The sequence below is a fragment of the Magnolia sinica genome, chromosome 14 (assembly GCF_029962835.1).
Source record: "Magnolia sinica isolate HGM2019 chromosome 14, MsV1, whole genome shotgun sequence".
NCBI classification, from domain to species: Eukaryota; Viridiplantae; Streptophyta; class Magnoliopsida; order Magnoliales; family Magnoliaceae; genus Magnolia; species Magnolia sinica.
Window position 1 is genome coordinate 8998885 of NC_080586.1, and position 15920 is coordinate 9014804.

At 39.6% G+C, this 15920-nt stretch overlaps 1 protein-coding gene across 1 annotated transcript; it reads left to right on the plus strand.

The window, feature by feature from the left end:
* The first annotated feature begins 1930 nt into the window (after nucleotides 1–1930).
* Nucleotides 1931–15832, plus strand: LOC131225958 (protein disulfide-isomerase like 2-1). Its single transcript, XM_058221583.1, has 11 exons — nucleotides 1931–2190; nucleotides 5357–5441; nucleotides 5936–6033; nucleotides 6194–6249; nucleotides 8136–8253; nucleotides 8566–8593; nucleotides 8704–8795; nucleotides 12540–12696; nucleotides 12787–12911; nucleotides 15308–15407; nucleotides 15587–15832. The coding sequence occupies exons 1-11, from the start codon at nucleotides 2033–2035 to the stop codon at nucleotides 15650–15652; spliced, it is 1083 nt and encodes a 360-aa protein (XP_058077566.1). The 5' UTR covers nucleotides 1931–2032; the 3' UTR covers nucleotides 15653–15832.
* The last annotated feature ends 88 nt before the right edge of the window (nucleotides 15833–15920 follow it).

Genomic DNA, 15920 nt, shown 5'->3' on the forward strand with positions numbered 1-15920 from the left:
GTGGGCGCCACATTGATGCCTATGTTTTATCCATGTCATCCATCCATATAAGCCTTTACACATCACATTGAGTTGCATGTGTTTATGGCATCAGTGGTGAAATTGGGTTTGTTGATTATAATTTCATAGTCCATCAAATACAAGTTTCACTTAATATAGTATTTGAATTATTTGATCCCAAGTGTGAGATTCCACATTTGATCGTAAATGTGGAATTCGGCGGTCAAAATACCATGCCATTTGCAGACATGCAATCATTACACTATAACAATATTAATTTCATTTAATGCAATTTCATACCATTTTAATTGGCCTTCTAAACGGTCCTTAGTTGTGACTTAAAATTGAGTTCAAGTTATTCAATAGAGATCATGATTCTTCCGTTACCAAGATCATTTATGATGAACTCATTTTTAAGTGGCACCCAAACGGGTCTCAACTTTTAATATCCACGTGGTTTAGCTGGGAAAAAAGGTTTTTCTTTCCCAACAAATTAAATTAGAGTTATTCTTTTAAATTCGTTTACATTAAAAAAAAAAAAAAACTTTTGTGGATTAATTGAAAAGGAAGAATTTGAAAGAAATAAAGAATAATTTTTATCCAATATTGTTAGCCCAATCTGAATGTTGTAGAAATCGAATAAACCGTCCAAATATGAGTGCCAATTCAGAACTATCATGAATGATCATCCGACCATCAGAGTTGCAGGCATTTATTGGACGGCTAAGAATGAAAAGCATCCAATGGGATTGCTCAACCAATCTGATTTAAGATTGCAAGTTTGTAACTTAGCAAAGATACGTTCGACGATCTAGTCGTTTAAACCAGAGTAAATACAAGCGCGGCTTCGTGGATCTCCGGATCCACCGAGGTCGGTCGATCCCTGACTGTGGGGCCCACCTTGATATACGTTCCTTACATCCATGCTGTCCATCCGTTTTGACAGCTCATTTCAGTTTATGATTCTCAAAATGAAGCAAATCAAAATCTTAGATTAACCACACCACAGGAAACAGTGGTGATTGACCATTAAAAAATTCTTGTGGTCCAGAAGAGTTTTGGACCGAGTTGAAATTTATGTGGTCCTTTCATCCAGGTCTTTGTGTCATTATCAACAGGTTGGATTTCAAATAAACACTCCAGCGTCCCCAAGAAAATTTTAATGGTGGGGATTCAATAACCAACGTTTCCTGTGATGCTATCCACCTATGATTTAAATCTGATTCGTTTTTGGGATCATGCACTAAAATGAGCTTTTAAAACGGATGGACGGCATGGATGTAAGGCGCATACATCACGGTGGGCTCCATAGTCAGGGATCCACCGAAGCCACCCCCAATCAATACATGCCACGTGTACAGTTTCCTAAGTGAATGCCACGCCATGTTTCTGGGAAATATATTCCGTTCATCCATTTGGGGAGCTAATTTTAGTACAAGTGACCAAAAATGAGTTGGATCCAAAACTAAAGTGGACCACACCAGAGGGAAAATTGGGAAAAGAAATGCCTACCGTTGAAACCTTCTTGGGATCCACCTTGATGTTTATATGCCATCCAAACCGTTTATAAGGTCATTACCACAGGGATGAAGTGAAAATACAAAACAAAATAGCCTGAAACAAAGCTTTTATGGTCATAAGAATGTTTCAACGGTTCTCACCAAATCTCCAATGTTTACTCTCGTGTGGCCCACTTGAGTCTTGTATCCACCTCATTTTTTTTCTTTTGTACTAAAATGAGCTCACAAAACGGATAAACGGAGTATATTTCTCAAAAACATAGTGGTGGGCCCCACCCAGCAACCTTGCGCAGGAACTTCCTGCGAAAGGCTTTCGCAGGAAATCCGCGTCCGTGAATGCGTATTCATACGCAAACGGTGTATAAAATCTCTTTTTTAATGACCAAATTACCCCTTTGGTTGGTAGAAATGCTCGTCAAACCACCTCCGCGACTATTTCCAACTTTTACCTGCTCAGCAGCTTTCCTACTCCTTTGAAAGAAGAAGAAGAGGAGAGAGAGCGAGAGCGGAAAATGGCGAAATCTCCGATCTGCTTTGCTTTCGGAACCCTAACCCTAGCTCTGCTCTTCATATCCACCCTCGCCGATGATGTTGTCGTTCTAACCGAAGAGAACTTCGAGAAAGAGGTCGGCCAAGATCGAGGCGCTCTCGTCGAGTTTTACGCTCCGTGGTATGGATTTCTATCTTCTTCTTCTTCTTCTTTTCCTGATTTTTGCTTCTTTTTTTTTTTTGCTTTTCGAAATCGGATTTTTTTTTTTTTTCACGATACAGGCCCATTTGATTCTTGAGATTGAGAGAGATCTGATCTTGACTTGTTTTATGTATGGCTTTCGATTTCATTTGATCCAGATCTGTGAATTAGGGTTTGGTGTCTGTAATTACTCGATCTTTTGATCCGGTTAGGGTTAGTGATTTGTAATAGACTATCGGTTTGGTAGTCCCCAGGACTACCGGAATCTGTAGTCCGCGAGCCATCACCAGATACGGGTCCCATCCTTGGTGATCAGAACACTTAATCTGGTTGGCCTGTTGTGGATTGTCCACTGCATTGATGGGAGATCTCGATCTTTCCAGTTGGACTTTTTGTTTGTAGAATCGAAACCGTTGGCCTTTTTAGGTCTAACAGTTCATTTTCAGGCCGGAATGAGTCCCCACTTCCAGTCAATGAGATGGTGTGAGCTGTCTACAATGGGCCCACTGGATAAATGTTATTGGTCAAGGTTGCTGGACCACTTATGGGGGCCTGTTTGGATGCCTGTAACTTTTCTAAAATGTAACAAAGTTACGGGTGACTTTGTTACAGTTGGTGTTTGGGGGAGGAAAGTCACAGGCAACTTTCTCTCAACCTGTGACTTTCTTACAGGAGAAAGAGGCGAAAATCTTACAGGCGCTTGAGTCGTTTTTCAAGTTACCTGTATCTTTGATACAGGTAACGGTTGAAAATTTTGAAATGAAAATCGTTGGGAAGAACGCACATGCATTGAAGAAGCGTCCCTCTCTCAAGTCTCCTTCTCCCTCTCCCATCGAGCTTCCACAAGGTAGGAAACCCCTTCTCTCTCTCTCTCTCTCTTTTGCTTCTGTGTTGACGGACACAGCTTGGGGAGGTGGCGTGGATAATGGCTGATGATCTGTGGGGCCCACCATATTGTATTTGTTTTATCCATGCCGTCCATCCATTCTTTTGGATCGTTTTAGGGCTTGATTCCAAAAATGAGGGATATCTAGATCTCAGGTGGACCACACCACCGAAAACAATAATGATTGAAAGTCCACCATTAAAAAACTACTAGGGCCCACTGTAATGTTTGTTTCACATCCAAGCTGCTGATTAGGTCATAAAGACCTGGATGAAGGGAACAAAACAAATATCAGTTTGATCGAAAACATTGGTGGCCCACCAAAAGTTTTTAATGGTGGGTTTTTTAATCAACATTGATTCCAGTGATGTGGTCCACCTGAAATTTTGATGTACCTTATTTTTGGGTTGATGACTTAAAATGATATGGAATAATGGATAAATGGTGTGGATGAAACAAATACATCATAGTGGGCCCACATAACACGTCACATAGCCTTCATGGCTTACTTATAGTGATAGCATCATTTAAAAAATTTGCAAATCAAGTCACTGCTGGTTTATGGTTATACTTGTTGTATTTGGCTAGTCTCCTTTGTTAATGAAATCATTACCCTGAGCTTTGCTAATCCCACACATGCAGCCATACATGCCAACCTGTCATGTATGGGAGAACCAGGCCATGCATCAAGCGGGCGCCCTTGTGTAGAGATGTATTGGCCCAAACATAGGCCATTTTGCTCGGCAGATGGATTGTTTCAGTGGTCCACGTCCAGTGTATAAGTTGGCCTTCTGATAACTGGACCATTCTAATTTTATGGGCTAGTCATCGGACACAGTGGACCCATCTGATGGTCAGCTATAATGTCAAACACATGTAGCTCAAGTTTTTCCCACACATTACTAGCATTTTGAAAACATGGGTCCACTTTTATGGCCCACCTGTTGATTAATTTAGCCTAAGAATCGGCCAAACTATTCATTTACATGGGCTTAATAAAATGGAATAATTTTATCCCATTTTTTTTATGTGTCAATCTGATTTTTCAACGATTCCTTATTTCAACTCTATCTAGTGTGAATATCCAACTTATTATCTGTAACAAAGTTACAGGTTATCTAAACAGAAAAACAAAGTTACCTGTAAGTAAGTTACAACTTACATCCAAACAGGATTACCTGTAACTTACTTACACCTGTAAGTAAGTTACATGTAACTTTCTTACAACTTTAAAAAGTTACAGGCATCCAAACAGGCCCTGGAGGATTTCATGTACTAGTTTTGCTTTTCTTGCAACCATGTGCTTGGAGCCTGCACAGATGTATTTCTAAACTACAATTATCTCATCGGCTGAACCATTAGTAGCAGTATTTCTACTTGGAGATTGAGATGCCAGAATTTGTGAGTTGGAGTTAAGAATGTGTATTTTGGGTTTTGAAACTTGAAAGAAACCCAGTTGCCAAACCCCTTTTTTTCTTCTGCTTTCAGATTTCTTTTGTTACCTTTTCTTTTCGGGTTAATGGACAAAAAATTTGTTGATGAGAGAAAGACACAGAAAAAAGCCAATTAAATTTTAATATGGAGAGAAGACCCATTGCTGTCAAATGTCATCTATGTTTTGGAGCACTCAATGTTCATACATGTGGTACTTGTATGGGCTCTGGGCCTTTTAGCTGTTTGGACCTATCGTGGATTGGGTATGCATGAGAAATCACAGAAGTCAAGTGGTCCTACTGCTGATTGGAGGGTTCTTGTGGACTACAAATAGGTGTAATGAAAAGTCTAACCAAGGGTTGATATTCAATGGACAAAAGTCCTTCCAATCAATGTCCTATCAACTGTCGGGTACACTGGATGAACTGTCCGGATTTTATAGTGTGCCACGTGTACAAATATTGAGTGCTTGACAACTAACCTAGATATTGGCTGTTAGAATTTGTATTTTCTCTATTCCCTAAGATAAACATTTAGCAGAGATGTTTCTCCTGTTCCCTAGATGCATATTGTATGCATTGTGATTGAGAGATAAAGCTGGTTAAAGTTGTGCATTCGTAAGAAAAAGAATTGAACAATCAATTTTAAGCCTTTTTGGGCCTAACCTTTAAAACGTTTGCATATTTTTGTGGCCCTCTATTATGATTCCTAGTGCCTATTTTGATATAGTTTGAGAATCCAGCTTGGTTTTTTTATTTTTATTTTTATTTTTATTGAGTTATCATATGATTTGGCCTTAACTCTTTTGTCTGATTTTCTGTGCAGGTGTGGACATTGTAAAAAGCTTGCTCCAGAGTATGAGAAGCTTGGTGCAAGCTTTAAGAAGGCAAAGTCTGTTTTGATTGGGAAGGTCAGCTGAGTATTTGAACATGACATTCTTTTCTATGCACGTTATTCGTTTTTTTTAAAGATGCGAGCTTTATTAAAACAAAAGAAGCCAAGGCAAAAAAATAAAAAAAACAAATTCGAGTTCACCAAAGTCTCCATTCCAATTTCCCATAACACTGAAGAATGAGCAGCTGCTGGAATCTGGTCTGTCAAGTGTCCAAGTAATTATCATAGACATGATTCTCCCTCTTAGCATGGCACCGCATGTTAATTTGTCATAAACAAATAATGTTATTCCTTCCATATCTCCCACAGGATCGTGAAAAACACTGGAGAAGGTTCAACTATTTTTTTTACTCCCACATTTTTTGGTTATGAAAAACACTAGAGAAGATTCAAGTATTTTTTTTTTCTCCCTCATGTTTTGGTTAAGTGGTGCTCAAAATGCACATAGTGATTCAAGTATTTTTTTTTTCTCCCTCATATTTCTTCTCACTATTTTCTTGGTTGGTATAGGTGGACTGTGATGACCAAAAGAACTTATGTAGTAAATATGGGGTTTCTGGATATCCTACAATCAAATGGTTTCCTAAAGGGTCATTGGAGCCAAAAAAGTGAGTATGGTATTCTTAATGCTTTGGAGAATGTGTTTCTTCATGTGTACTCCTACTTTGAACCTACCTTTTACTTTTTATCCAGCCATTTGTTAATTCTTTAGCTCCCTTTGGATGATCAACAATTGAATGATGCCAATGCATTGGTATGCTTGTTTAGGTATGAAGGTGCACGTACTGCAGAAGCCCTTACTGAGTATGTGAATACTGAAGGAGGTACACACATGAATTTTGTAACCTATTGCTTGATTCTGATGAGATGAAGCATTCAGTTAAGGATCGTGCATTTCTGTTGTGGCATTTTGAAATATGCATGGCCATTGGGAAAAAATCTCGTACCAAAATTTAGACCAAAATTTTATGTGGCCATCTTGGTTGCTTGAGCAAGTTGATGTTATTATCACAATGTTTATTTCGATCCAATTATCCTTTTGGAGGTGTGTACATGTGTCATGCACCAGTGCTAAGATGCTGTAAAATGAACCTTAGGCAATCAAGATCTTTAGTTGCCTCGTTCTTTTAGCACTGGGTCTGTGTGTACACACACACACATGGTGCGTTTGTTTGTGAATTTTGGTGTAACCAAGAATGAGCATAGTGAATTAAGAAGCCTTCAGCACCCATATCATCTCTTTATTAAGGTCTTGGTCAACGTGTCGGTTTATTGTTTTAAATCATCTACTCCTGGGACTTCGTAGAACTTCAACTGGCCATTTGTATTATTTAAAGGGGGAGTAATTCCTGGAGGGAAATATTGGATAATTTCCTAATGAATGATTAGAGCCTGGAAAGGGATAATTGGGTGCATGGGCCCCATATAATTCAGGGGTAATTTTTATACTCACATAAAGGTTTGAGTCCAAAGGAGCAGTGTGGTGGGCCAGAGTTTGACATGGATCTCTTGCACCAGGGTTTTGGAATTCAACAGGCATTTGTCTACAGAATTGCCAGTACAGACCTGCACAAATGGAGGCTTGAGTTCCTAGAAAAATTTTGTTGTCTCAGGTTTCATGCATGTGGTTTGACGTCTTCTTTATGTATATTCATTGGTAACTTAGTGTAGATCTCTCTCCCTCAAAATCCAATGGAAACCCGTATGGTTGGAAAAATCAGTTTCTATAGCAGTAATGTTGAAGCTTGTGTGACCGGCTGCAACCAGAATCACGGCTACACCTATCCCTCTTAAAATCTCTGGTGACAGAATCCCTTCTCTTTGAACTTTTAAGAGTGGAGACAAAGAAGAGCATATTATTTCTTTTCATTCATGAAAGGTTATTTTCTTTAATAACTCTTTGGTAGTTCTTTGGTCTCCATCATATATCTCTGCACAAATTCTTGAGATGCAGTCTTTTCCTTCTCTCTCTCGAGGATGCTTTTATAATGCATCATATATCACTCCTTTCCTGTGGAATCCACAAGATGCAGCCTTGCACTAGAGTATTTATGAGTTAAGAAATCCCGATGTCTGTATTCATCAAGGTAAATGGTAAACGTTTTTAGTCTGTCTTAATGTCTTGTGTTCTTATGGTAAATCCTCCCATTGTCTTACCCGAAGTGTTTCCTTCCTCTATCAGTTGCAAGGTATTCAATAATGGTAGTGATGGCCATAACGGCTACTGCCATTACCAAGTTATTCTGTAACGGTAATGGTGGCCGTAACGGCCACCACCATTACTGTTACGATATGGGCCTTTACAGTCTCTTTTATTGAAAAGAAAAAGAAAAAAATTGAAAAAACTGTATCTGCCCTGTAACAGACTGTTTGGGGCCTTTATGGGCTGTTACGGGGGGGTCGTAATGGCGGTTACAGGTCATTTTTTCCATAATGGCCATTACAGCCTTTACTATCTCATAACATGTAATGGTTGCCACTGTTACCTTTACGTAATGGCCGTTACGGCACACCATGGTCATTACCATTATGATACAGGCTGTAACAGCCTTTAAAAAAAATACTTTAGCGGTCCCATACCAGCCATTTTTCTTGTAATGGTAACGGCTGTAACATAACAGTTTTTGGAAACCTTGATCAGTTTTATGTATTTTAGTGCAAAAGAAAGTGCTGACATTTCCTAACAGATCTTAGATGCATTTGAGTGCAGGGACCAACATAAAGTTGGCAGTCATTCCTTCCAATGTTGTTATACTGACAGCTGAGAATTTTGATGCGGTTGTTCTTGATGAATCCAAAGATGTGCTTGTTGAATTTTATGCGCCATGGTGAGGATACTTTCTCTTTGTACTTTTGTGATCATTCTATAAGCATTTTAACCGTCAAATATTTGGTAACAGTTGTGCCATATGGAGCAGAACCGGATTCACGTAGCCTACCCTAATTAATTGGGGTAAGGCTTAGATGATGATGATGATGATTTGTGCCATGTGGAGCAGCACTAAATGCATTTTCAGTCCTTTTTTTAAAAATTTTTATTTTATTTTTGAAAGAATGCATTTCCAATCATTGTTACCAAGATGTAGAAAATACCTAGTCTTGAGTCTTTTTTCCCCTTTTCTTTTCCCTTTGTTTTGCAGGTGTGGCCACTGCAAAAACCTTGCTCCTGTGAGTACATCGACATTTATCTGTCTGACACATTTCTTTTTGTCTAAATAAAGTTACTCTTACATCTTTGTTGACTTGTAGCTTAATAAACCCTGCCATTTGTTTACCAGATTTATGAAAAGGTTGCCACAGCTTATAAACAGGAAGATGATGTTGTAATTGCCAATCTTGATGCTGACAAATACAAGGATTTGGCTGAGAAGTGAGTACATAAATATGCAAATTTTATTGCCAGCAGGTTCTTTAGAACTTCATGTCTTGTTTACTTAAAGTTGCTCTGATTTTATTTATTTATTTTTTTAATTTTTTAAATACCAACCATCATGGTTGATTCTACTTTTAATGCAGTTCATCTTGAAAATGATGGCAGCTTTCTTTTCTTTTCTTTGGAACTAGCCTCAAATGTTGAGGATAGATCTTGCTTTTCTACCATGGATGTTCAATATGTTCTGATTTTTTTTTTTCTCTCTTCTTCTTACCGGCCATCAGATGCTTGATTTTACTTTAAAAATGCTGCTCATGTTGAAAATGGTGGATGGCGATTTATTTTTTCCTTTACTTTGGAACTTGGTGCAAGTTTTTTTTTTTTTTTTCTTTCCCTTTTCCTTTTCCATGGAAACATATCTACCTTGATCCTTCAAAAAAAGGGAAAATATATCTCCCTTGAAACTGAATACTAAATAATTGTAGGAGGAGATCTTTTGAAGAGACTAATTGCATGTCAATTTGTTGTGGGAAGATATTATCGCATTGGGGTTGCAATCTAGTGTCTAAAATCCAAAAGACAAGCTACTGATTTCCGAATGTGTAATGGTATATAGGTACAGAATATCACTAGGGCTGTCAATGAATAGGGGTCAATCTCATGATCCAGCAGACCTGGCCCAACTCGGATCAGTGTTTGGAGTTTGGAAAGGGCTATGAATGGGTAGCCGCAACCATGGATACCTGAAGTATCCAGCAGGCTTTAATTGGATCTGGATCCAGATTTTGGGCCCTGATTATAATCAGGACAGGAGGGATTCATCTCCATGGACTAAGATTCAGCTAGAAATTGGGACTGATTGGGTACGGGACCTGGTAGGTATCTGACTATATGATTTCTTTGGTTTATCCTTTGAGTCAGGTAGCTGAATGCATGAATTATTTAGTTTATCCTTCAATTCTAGTACCCAAATATATATATATATATATATATATATATGGGAAAAGGTACTATGCGCTCGACCTCACAAGATCGTCCCATGAGGTCGAGTTGTGTGGGCCCCACCGTGATGCGTTTCAAACATCTACCCCATCAGTTAGATGCACCATTCCATCGTGGGCCTAGATCTCAAAAATCAAGTCAATCCGTGACTTGTGTGGGCCACACCACATACAGTAGTGGGGAGGGCCCGTGCACCATTAAAACATTCATAATCATTTTTTGGGCCCACTGAGATGTGGTTTGCAAATCCAGCCCATCCATTATGTGTGTCCCACTTGGATGAGGGTTCAGACCAAGTTTCAGCAGCATTCAAAACTCAGGTGGGCCCCACCAAGTGCTTTTATATGTTTTTGGCATGTCTTCACATGATTTTAGATGGTATGGCTCACCTGAGTTCCGTATACGGCTGATTTTTGGGATATCCCATAATTTAGAGGGGACCCATCAAATGCACGGTGTTGATGGTCGACACACATCACGGTGGGGCCCACACAGCTCGACCTCACGGAAGCTTATCGTGAGGTCGAGCGCATAGTACCTTTTCCCTATATATATATATATATTATCTTTTATTTTACTATATTCATTATCTAGAACCATATGCCAGGCATGTTTCTAGTACAGGTCTCCAATCTGGATCTGAAAATGAACCTGAGTTCTTAATCTATTCTGAATCCAAACCCTAATTCGCCCTCAAGAGTAACAGACCTGTTAGGAGCCAATGGGATACCCGATTCTGATTGGATCTGGATCTGGTGCCTCATGCATGGCAGCCTTATCCAAGCCCGATAGGATCCTATCCAATTCCATTGGTTGGGTCCAAATATGGTACACCTATGTCTGACCCAAACCTGACCCGTTGACCCAAACCTGACCCGTTGACAGTCCTAAGTTTGGACCCACATTTGAGGTCTATCGTGTCAGATCCAGAACTATGGTGGGTCAGGTCAGTCCAACTTGTTGGATCCAAACCACAAAAAACTTATGGGTGCCTTTTCTTCTTTGTGGCCCATGGAATAATTGAAGTACAAGAATGAAGAAGGCAACCAAGCCCTGCTGCCAGTGTGATTCAGACCCCAGGGTGGATGGACCCTGTAATCCATAAATCTGTTAGAAGGTCTCATCATCTCTGTTCAGTCAGTCAATCATTCCTTAATCTTGCCATTAAATTGGGGGACCCCGTGATCAGATTGTTTGATTGTTTGTGGGCTCATGATTTGGCTGATCATGTTATACCGACCCAATTAAACTACCTGGGGCATCAAGTAGTTAGTGTGCCACTTTTCAGGTGCCAAATGATATCCAAATGACATGAGTGCCCTGTTTGAAAGCTATTGAGGTAGCCTTCAAATGAGTTGTGCAATTTGACATGAATTGAGTGATAACCCTTTTATAAAAGACTTGTGTGGTTTTGATGGGATTTACAGATAATTTTAGTCATTTTATAATATTTTATGAAAATGAATGGTTAGGATTAGGCTTTGCTATTGTTAGGATTATTTTAAGGTTTGTCTTTTGCGTTTAGAAGAGTATATATGCATGTAAAAGACTCTTTTTACGAATAGTTGATTGAAAATGGTAGTTCTCATGCATACATGGAGAGATACATGGAGAGATTCCCTTGCTTTGGTAGTGATTCCTCAAAACCTATTGAGCATGATGCTTGGTACACATGGTTTGATGTTATGCTCATCCTAAGTGTGATGCTTTGAGATTGGGATTGTGGGTCGATCATGACCATCCAATGGTCATCACCACACCAGGACAAGAGGAAACAATGGTGGGTTTACCATTACTCCCATCATGCGCTCCATCCCTCTCTCCTTCCTACTAAGTTAATATTCTCAGATCCGGGTCAGATCTGATTAAGCTTTCCATTTGTCCCATTCAAACTCAGATCTATGTAGAGGTTTTATCCAATTGGACTGACCCTGATTCAACCTGTTTACGTCCTTAAATGTCACAGCATTCTGAAAGTCAGTGTATGCTGAAAATTGGTTGTTATGGCAACATGGTCTATTATACAGATCTAGAAGGGAAAAAAAAGGTCTTATTCTTTCATTCTTTTTTTCTTTTCCTTTTTTTTTTTTTTTGTTTTTTTGTCTTTTTTGTTTTTGTTTTTGTTTTTGTTTTTTTTTGTTTTTTTTTTTGGTGTTGGAATCAAAGAAGCCAACGATGCTTGCTGATGAACATACAATAGTATTCTATTTTTAACAAAATTTCAGTTGCAGTAAAAAATTACTATTTTTAGTTGAAAGAGAACTTTTCCCCCCGTGTTTACAGTCCAAATTTTTTGCTATTCTGCAAACTTTTTGCTATTGACTCTGATCATGGGAATGGAAAATTATTTCTTATTAGTTCCTTCTCATCTGATATTTCTGAGTTTGATTTATACCTAATTTGCTGTCTTTAAATTAAATCTTTGTTTACCAGTCCCAAAAATGTGTGATTTTTTCTGCAAATGATTGTTTAGCAGTTCCAACAATTTATACCTAATTTGTTTAGCTTTCTGTGTTTATTTATACCTAATGGGCTACATACAATTAATTTGTTAAGGACATGTTTACTGCATAAGAATATTCTCTGGTTTGGGCCGAGTTAAGCCAATTATCGAATTCCTCCATTTCATTGGCAGCTTTAGTTTATAGTTCCTTTTTTCTTCCTTTATTCCGATGTGCCTTTAAGGTATTTGAATTGATGCCAGAGGCACACCATGATATTTCTCCACTATCAATACAGGTATGGAATCAGCGGCTTTCCTACACTGAAATTCTTTCCAAAGGGCAATAAAGCTGGCGAAGACTATGACGGTGGCCGGGATTTGGATGACTTTGTGACATTCATCAATGAGAAGTGTGGCACCAGCCGTGATGGAAAAGGGCTACTTACTTCCAAGGTTAGCAATGGGATAGATTTCAGAAGCTGTGATGTATGTTATTGATCTCTGCACCGTCCTCTTGATGTGTTGCTCTTTCTGTTGTTATAGGCTGGTATTGTGGCAAGTTTAGATGCTTTGGTGAAGGAGTTTGTGAGCGCTGCAGGTGATGAGCGGAAGGTAGTCTTATCTAAGATAGAAGAGGAGGCTGAGAAGCTCAAGGGTTCTTCTGCAAGGTAATATGTTCATCATTAGAAAAGATTGTTTGGATTTTCCTTCAAATATTGCGCAAGTTCATGACTTGGAGGTCAATATTGTTGAAAATGCAGTGACCGTCTTAGTCTCTTAATTATTTGATGCGGACAATTAACCACTTGCTTTAAAAGCTCGAACTGTTAGAGAATGGCGAATAAATCCCTTTATCTCATAGCCCAGGCCCCACATCTCATGGGTTATGACCTTGGTTGAACCCTCCTCGTGGGCCCCAAATCACATGTGTACCGCTTCACACGAGCCGCCCACCCCGAGTGTCCCCGCATCCCACAGGCTACCCCACTCGAGCCCGGTGTGAAATGCATATTAATCACCCTCGGTGAGGAATCTCGAACACGAGACCTCCCTTGTGGGCCCCGCCCACTCCGAGTGTGCCCTTGCATCTCACGGGCGACCCCACTTGAGCCCGGTGTGAAAATGCCCCTGCATTAATCACTCTCGGTGAGGAGTCTCGAACACGAGACCTCCCACTCTGATACCAATTTGATGCAAGACAATTAACCACTTGCTCTAAAAGCTCGAACTGTTAGAGCATGACAAATTAATCCCTTTATCTTATAATAGGCCAAACCCCACATCTCATGGGTTAGGACTTCGGCCGAACCCCCCTTGTGGGCCCAAATCACGTGGGTACTGCTTCACACTGGCCGCCCACCCCGAGTGTCCCCGCATCCCACGGGCTATACTACTCGTGCCCGGTGTGAAATGCGCATTAATCACCCCCGGTGAGGAGTCTCGAACACGAGACCTCCGCCATGGGCCTCGTCCACCCCGAGTGTGCCCCTGCATCCCACAGGCAACCCCACTCGAGCCCTGTGTGAAAATGCCCCTGCATTATTATTGGCCTTTCCTTTCTACACTATTTGTTTGTTGGTTCTGTGTTTTAATGGAAAAATTGTATGATGGATGCAGACCTTTGTGTCTAACATTCAAATTCACAAGCATGGCATGTGCATGAGATACAGATCATTCATTAGGTGGGTACTACAATGGTTATCCTAAGAATTCCACTGATCAAGCGATCCTAACCCCCCTGACCGAGGTCGTTCTATATCCGTTACGATATGGCCATAAAGGCCGAAACGCGATATGGGGGTGAAACGGGGCAGTTGGTTTTTTGGGACCGTATTGGCCGTTACATGGGCCGTTATGAGGCATAACGACTGTTACTCGAAAAATGGCCTCTTCTTTTTTAATGGAAATCCACTTTTCCTCATTTTTTGATGTTTTCATTCCAAAATTTTTCCTACATTTTACAGCAGAATTCGACTACTCATGCTATAGTTTTTTGGATTAAAATAGTAGATTGAGCTGATTTTGGAGAACAGAAGCTCCAAGGGCCTTTTAAAATAAAATAAATAAATAAATAAATAAATCGAAAAGTGTTTTATATGTATTTTTTTCCTTCTGATTTTTAATTTTAATGCTTGATTCGTGATGTGTAAACATTAGAAACACAACCATGTTCATAAATTCACCAGACAACCCAAAACAACACTCTCACCAAATAGTGGACCGTTATGATACCGTAAACATGCTTAAAACAAAAAAAAAAAAAAAATGAACACAGATTTGGAATATTTACATTATTTTAGATTTTCTGGATATTTTTCCAGAATTTTCTGGGCAAATTTTTTTTTTTTGAACCGTTATGGGGATCGTGACGGTCATTACGTCCCCATATTGGCCATTACGACCGATACCTAGATCAGTAACGGTGGTGACCGTCATGGCCACTATTACCGATATAGAATACCTTCCTCCTAACAGGGCCCTTGTCTTTTCTTTTGCCCCTTCTATTGCCTTCTTACGCTCCTGCTCAGACTGGATCATCCAGTCAGTGTGATTTTTGAGCTATGGCACCCTATTACAGGGCACCTTATGAATGGTCTGTATCTCACCTATTCCTTTTCCAACTAAGGACATTCGCTCCAATTTTTTTTAAAAGCCAAGGCCTTGTTTGGTAGACGCCCAAAAATGAGTTCATCATCTCGTTTTAGTTAACAGTAATTATGTGTTAGGGTTCCTGATCCTTAACACATAATGAGATGATCCGATTTTAGTTAACAGTAATTATCCATTAGAAATCTTGATTATGTATTGGAGATCTTATTAAGGATCCTGGTCCCTAATAAATAATTACTGTTACCTATAATGAGATGAACTTATTTTTTAGGCATCTTTTAAAGGGGGCCTTAAAGTCTAAATTGGTGAAAGGAGGAATTGCTGAGAGTGACCTGAAACCTGGTCAATGGCACTTGGATGGCTACAATAAATATAATTTGCATCTCCATGCGCTCCCAATTTTTTTCTAGCAGTACTCCCTACCGACTCTGAATTTAACTTGCCTTCACTTCAGGTATGGCAAGATCTACTTGAAAGCTGCTAAAAGCTGTGTGGAGAAAGGTGTTGAGTACCCCAAAAAGGAAATAGAGCGGCTTCACCGCATGCTGGAAAAGGTAACTAAGAATTTTTATCATTAACTATATGAAGCCCTCATATAGCCATTGACTTATTTCTTGCTAAATCACTATGAAACACATTGATCTCGGAGAGAATCCTAGAATGCTTCAGAGTGATTTGCTTCTGACTTACTCCCCATGCTGAGTTGATGGAACCTGTTGTGTCTTCCGTGCAGTCTATCAGCCCATTGAAGGCCGACGAATTCATCGCCAAGAAGAATATCCTATCCACGTTTGTTTAATCATGGACAGCACAAGTCGGGCCATTACCATTTCCAGAGCCTCACAAGTTTTTTGCTTGGTGACAGGCGATATTTCACTGTTAGTGTTAGTGAGCTATCACGGAACAAGTGGACTATTTTGACAGCCTCATTTTGAACATGCTTACACTAAAAAAAATAACAGAGGTATATTTAACAGCAGAGCTGTGCAATCAGTTTGACTGTGAGTTTTTTATACACGTTAAAGCTCAGCAGGGCACCATTTCTTTCCTTTTATTATTCGAAGGGG